This window comes from Orbicella franksi, chromosome 4, assembly GCF_964199315.1.
Source record: "Orbicella franksi chromosome 4, jaOrbFran1.1, whole genome shotgun sequence".
NCBI classification, from domain to species: domain Eukaryota; kingdom Metazoa; phylum Cnidaria; class Anthozoa; order Scleractinia; family Merulinidae; genus Orbicella; species Orbicella franksi.
The window spans coordinates 8,738,801-8,744,800 of record NC_138148.1 but is presented as its reverse complement, the minus strand read 5'-3'; the positions used below and the strand labels follow the sequence as shown (position 1 = coordinate 8,744,800).

General features: G+C 39.2%; 1 protein-coding gene across 2 annotated transcripts; it reads left to right on the top strand.

Annotated features, from left to right (window-relative positions):
* The first annotated feature begins 631 nt into the window (after positions 1-631).
* Positions 632-4,944, top strand: LOC145484429 (nuclear factor NF-kappa-B p105 subunit-like). 2 transcript variants are annotated; one of them, XM_081463050.1, is made up of 6 exons: positions 632-1,202; positions 1,754-1,859; positions 2,045-2,279; positions 2,912-3,000; positions 3,405-3,691; positions 4,036-4,944. In XM_081463050.1, exons 1-6 carry the CDS (start codon positions 805-807, stop codon positions 4,049-4,051), a joined length of 1,131 nt encoding a protein of 376 aa, XP_081319176.1. In that variant the 5' UTR covers positions 632-804; the 3' UTR covers positions 4,052-4,944. The 2 variants fall into 2 exon arrangements, with proteins under 2 accessions (XP_081319176.1, XP_081319177.1); XM_081463051.1 differs by having other exon boundaries at positions 635-1,202; positions 3,405-3,653.
* Positions 4,945-6,000: the final 1,056 nt, after the last annotated feature.

The window sequence follows — 6,000 nt, the reverse complement described above, 5'->3', positions numbered from 1 at the left end:
ACATTATTAAAATGTTTCTTAGGTAAATACATTGTTTCTTAATTTTAACCATGAAATCATTTTAGCTGATATAGCAAAAAAATAATACTCGAAAAATATTTTGAGTGGGGGATTTATCACCACTTCACGATCTCTCGAAAAACCTGAGCAAGCGTGCCCTTAAATGGCACGGGAGTCGGCAGGAAAAAAGTCCCCGTGCTTTTTAATTTTCTGGAGACGATATAGCTTCTCGTAAGTTTTCACTTATGACGGAAATGCAGAAAATACAAAGTGGAAGTACAGTACACGCAGTCATCGTTTAGACAAAGAGGTTCATTTACACAAACACGCAAATTCTGCGCTTCTCGAGCGTCATCTATCTCAAACAATATCGTGTTTCGAAATCGACTGTTCGAGGTCGCGTTTCGGGGAATCCCCTAATTAATAATTCATCAGCAGCTGACATTCATTGCATTCCTTCACGACTGGGAAAAGTCGCCCCGGGGACCCCGGGAAGGTCCCTTGACTCCTAGAAAAGGAAGTCGCTGATTGGTTAATATTTTTCCAACGTCGTTTCTGAGTGGTCAGAGGTGGTCAGCGATTGGTCAGCCCTTTGTCACGTGAAAAAGGGAAATTTCCCTTCGACGAGGCAGAGTTGTATAAACGCCCCTATCCGCCATCTTTTGGCGTTTCCAAGCATTTTACGCTACCGTTCGACGGAGGAAGTTTTACGAAACGATTTGCATTATTTTTGCTCGTTAGTGAAGTCTGTGTTACTTTTGAGTTGCGTAAGGTTTTATCCATAAGATTTTATCGTCTAGAGAAATGGATTCAACTGTTGGACCGCGAAAGCTGATTCCGCGAGGAGCGATGCGGAGCGGGCTTGCACAACAAAAGCTCTCCTCTTTCGTCCAGGGAGGAGGAAAGGCAGTCACCGCCAGCATACAGTGTGACTCTGGGTTTGGAGACGACGAAGAGCTTCGTTCTCAAAGCATGGAATGTAATGACAACGAAATACGGAGCGTTGAGGAGAGGACGCAAAATCTAACCATCTCCGATCCCGACACGAACACAAGACATCCTTCCCTCGAAGCAAACGATCAAGTACTTTCACAGACTGAAGAACTTTTTCTTAATTATGCCCGGAGTAATGATGTGAGATATTTATTTGCTCAAGAACATGTTAGAAGGCTGTTGTTTCTACAAGACGACGATGGAGATACGTAAGTTTTCAAGCGAAATGAGCTTTGATAGATTTTTCCCAAACTAAAATTTTATACGTGCTGACGATGGCCACGTCTGATGACCTTTGCCTTTGGAGGAAACAAAATTATGGTTTTCCCATTTCTTAGTTTTCCCAGTGAAAGTAAAATTTCTTTCATGGTTTAGTGTTTCCTTGTTTCCCATAAAAACGAGAAGATAACTCCTAACAACACGTTTTAAAGCTTTCGTATGTTCAAAACTTTTAAAATGGTACTCCCGCGCGCCATGTTAACAACGGACAAGTTTCACACCGCACGGCACTCGAGTTCCAAATATAATTTTTTATAATGGAAAAGTCTTGAAACCTTCTCCTGGCTATTTTTGTATAATCAGGGACAGAACTCTCATACTTTCTATGTAAACTTTCAGAAATCATGATCGATTTATGAAACTGTTTCCCAAGATGTTTTCTTTCCAAGAAATGCTGGATGCCAAATATCTGCAATGCTTGTTGACGTTTTTAAACATGCTGAGGCCGATTTCTCATGCTGTCTATTTTCCCGTAAAACAGGGCTCTTCATTTGTCGATTGTAAACATGAAACCCATGGAAACAGATGCAATCATTTCTGTCGCACCTTGCAGAGAATGTCTCGACATGTACAACTATCTGAAACAGGTAAGCTTAAACTATAAAATGCAAACAAATGTTTGGCATACTTTCGCATTAGTTTGGCACATCGGATTGCAAGTGATCTCAAAGACGAACGCGAAAGAGGCGATTAAAGCATTACTTTGTGTTTCTCTCAACAAATTGTCGTTATTTTTCAACCGAATAAGGTTTCCTGTTTTCTCTTTCTTTAGACACCGCTTCACCTGGCGACCATCACGCGCCAACCCGCCGCGATCCGAAGGTTATTGGAGGCCGGGGCTTCTCCGGACATTCCGGACCGCCATGGCAGAACAGCCTTGCATTTAGCTTGCGAGCAAGGAGATCTGGATTGTGTGAAGGAAATTGTAAGGCCATTAAATGATAAACGATGGAATGAAGATATGAAAGAGAGAGTTTACAATATGCTGCATGAGCGAGACTACAATGGTAAGTCCAAATATGTAGCATTTTATTATTCAGAGTTGAAACGGTTTTCCTTTTTTGATCATTCAGGAAAAATGTTGATTTTTTTCGCTCACGCCGTGCAGGTACATGTAGTTTCGATTGATGACTCCAAACTTACGGGGGTTTCCCTCGCGATTAAGGAAAAATGTGCTGTGGAAGCAGTAGTTGTTTCCGTTTGTTTGGATCAATTGTTTAAGCGGGGGTTTCCCCACATTTAGGAAAGGGAAATATGCATGAAAGCAGTTTCGTTTTGAGACTTTTTCCCCTTCTGCTGATCCTTTCGAATTTCGTGAATGATTGATATTTATTGTCTCCTTACAAATGTCAATGCAATGCTAATGAGACAAGTGATGAGAATAAGGAAGATACAAACTTCCTGATGTTTTTCTTGATTTAAGACTAAATTCGGAGAAATTGTGACATACACCAAAGGGAATTTATATTTTGGTCACAAGACTGTTAGAGGATGTACTAAATTGAAGCAAAATTATGAAATTGATTATTTCTAAGCACTTAACTTTGTGTGTTAATTTATGTTAGTGCGCCAGTTTTCACTTGATCAGCATAATTTCGTATGATGGACTTTAGTTAACTCTCACTGATATTTTTTGCAGGATTTACTGCACTTCACAGCGCAGTGTTTATGCATAGTGTTCAGATCGTCAGTTATCTTGTGTCTCTTGGAGCTAATGTTAATATGCAGGTATGCCTTATTTCTTTCTGTTTCGTTAGACCTTTTTCCTCATTCCACTTTATTTATGAACAATAGAACTGGAACAAGGTTGGGTCACAACAACTTGCAGAGTCTTTTGAAATGCATTTGTTAACTGATAATTATCGGCATTTCTAGCCCTGTATAGTTGTTTGGGGCATCCACTACTTCTCTTATTCATCCCTGGATGCAGTTCTTTTGTTTTTGTTCCCTTAAAACTCAGTGCCATGCTGGAGTTTTAATATAATGAAACTGGCCCATTAGTCTGGTTTAGTATGACAGCCTTTGCAAGGGTTTATCTTGGGCAGGAGTTGAAATGCAGAGGGATGAATATATATAAATTATCGTGCTTTGAGCTGAAATCAAACTGAGTAATTTATGATCTCATTTTGCAGGATGGAAAGAGTGGACGCTCTGCACTCCACCATGCAGTTGAAGCAGACAACCTGTCCATGGTGAACTGCCTTCTGTATGAATGCAATGCAGATGCAGATGCTATGACACTTGACGAAATCACACCACTGCATATTGCTGCTGGGCGTGGCATGGAATCTATAGTAGCTCTGCTACTGGCTGCAGGTGCTGACCCGAGAATGACCAACTATGAGGGCGAATCACCACTAGATGTTGCCACTTCACCTCAGGTGATTACTAAAGAAGCCCTTTATTTCAAATCTTTCAGGTGAAGAATATGTAACTTGCAAGATGATTTTACTCAAGGTTAATCTCTATTACAAACATAAGTAGTTCATTGACTGTTAAAAAGCAGGCAAACAACTATAGATCCGTCTTACTTGTTTTCAAGCTGCATACTTGCACATTTAATATATAAAAAAAACACTTGAAGGCAGGTCTTGCGCTATGACCTTCTACTAATAAAAACACAGAACACAAGCACAAGTGTTTTTGTGTGGTTGCCAACATATAACTTTTGTGAACAGGATGTTATTTTGCTACTAGTACAGTAGTTGATTATTCTCTGTATTTTGTAAACCTTACACTATTATTGTTGGTGTCTTCCTACAGATATGTGAGATGGTGAAGTTCAATTGTTAAGTAGCACTGAGATGATATGTCAAGGATGTCCAATTGAATGCAATAACTCAGAGATTGTTTTCAACATACCCGGATGTAAAACTGTAGAACTTCTATACAAGCCTACAGATTTCTTAGTCTATAAGATCCATACACAATATGTAAATAGCAATGAGACTCAGAGATTCTTTATAAAGCTAGACAAGAAATCATGTAGAGTGTTTCCCTTGAGGTGTTCAGGAGGGAATAAGGTCACATGGTGGTTTTTACAGGGTTGGAAATTTAGGACCCCCTAAAATAACGAAACAGAAATAACATCAAAACTGATTGATGCTCATAGATCATACATGACTCCGTTTGAAGCTTATAATTTAGGTTTTTCAAACTACATACTGGTATGTTTCTTTTGCTGTTATAGATCTGCATGTTGACCTTTTGTAGTGCTGAAAGGATAATATTTTGGTTTTCACTTAGGGAAATAGAACTGAAAATATTTCAGTGGTGGTTCTTTTATTTAGAGGTTCCGAAATTAAAGTTATGGTAACATTATTTTAGTTGTTTTTAATAGTGCAGTACATACTGTATGTTCTTCGTGCCTGTTTAATTACTCAAAATGCTACAAACAAAAACACAAACTTATTGAGCTAATAAAATTGTAATTACAGAGAAATGTTCCTTGATTTCTCTCAAGCAAGAGGCATAATCAAACTGTCACAACAGAAATGCTGCTAACATTCTCAGTTGTGGTTTTAGATCTGATAGCCACACTGTTTTACAAGGGACTGAAATTTAAGATTAAAAAAAAAAAGAAAAAAAAAAAACGATGCATACTAGTTAAATGGCTACCCTCAAGGAGGGACTGTTACATTTTGCATGAAATAAATATGTGATTCAGTTCAATTTTGTTTTGTGTGTGATATTGGGAAACCATTTACCCTGACACAGACTTCATTTTGACCTAGTAGTGGTTGTTTGTACTTGTCCTCCTAAAGACCAGCATTCCCTTAGGTCCCCTTAGACTCCTCTAATTAAGAACTTGACCATTCGGCAGTTGAAGTGGTGTTCCTATTTGCGACAAGTTTTTCAGGGCATTCATCGGTTAACATTTATATTACTGAGTGAAGAATGATCATCGCAGGAAATTTCCAATTTAAGGAATTGGAAAGAAGAAGCCTGCAAAAATCAGGGCTTCAATGGGATTCGAACCCGTGACCTCCGCGATACCGGAGCAAATGCAAATGCTTTTCCAATTCCTTAAATTGGAAATTTCCTGCGATGATCATTCTTCACTCATCTACAACCGCAGTTCAAATATGAATTACTTCATATATACTTCACATCATTTCACTCCTCACGGGAAGATATGAACTCAATTGACCTCGCTCCCAATGTGTGGCTTCATAGCTCAGTTGGTAGAGCATCGCACCAGTATCGCGGAGGTCGCGGGTTCGAATCCCATTGAAGCCCTGATTTTTTCAGGCTTCTTCTTTCCAATTCCTTAAATTGGAAATTTACTGCTATGATCATTATTCACTCATCTACAACCGGAGTTCAAATATGAATTATTTCACATATACTTCACATTTATATTACTGTCTGGCAAGGTAAAGAACCTGCCCCGACCCCCCCACCCCTTGTTACGTTCCTATCTTAGCTTTTTAGCCATATATGTGCTGTCTCGAAGCATTGCATCTGGAGTATTGCCTGGCATGTGGATTGTGAGTTTTGCCATTTTGGGCGAATGGTTCGTTGGGAGGAACCTCACTCCCAAAACGGCTGGAAATCGAGCCTAACATGGCTATGGCTTTTAAGGAAATTTTTCATAACTGTACCACGCTTTTATTCTGACAAAATGAAATATTGACCCCTCCACTCCAAAACTAACTTACAACAAACATTTGAGTCCGGAAAAGGAGTATGGATTTTAGTGGCCGGTTCTGAAAGTAGGTGTAGATA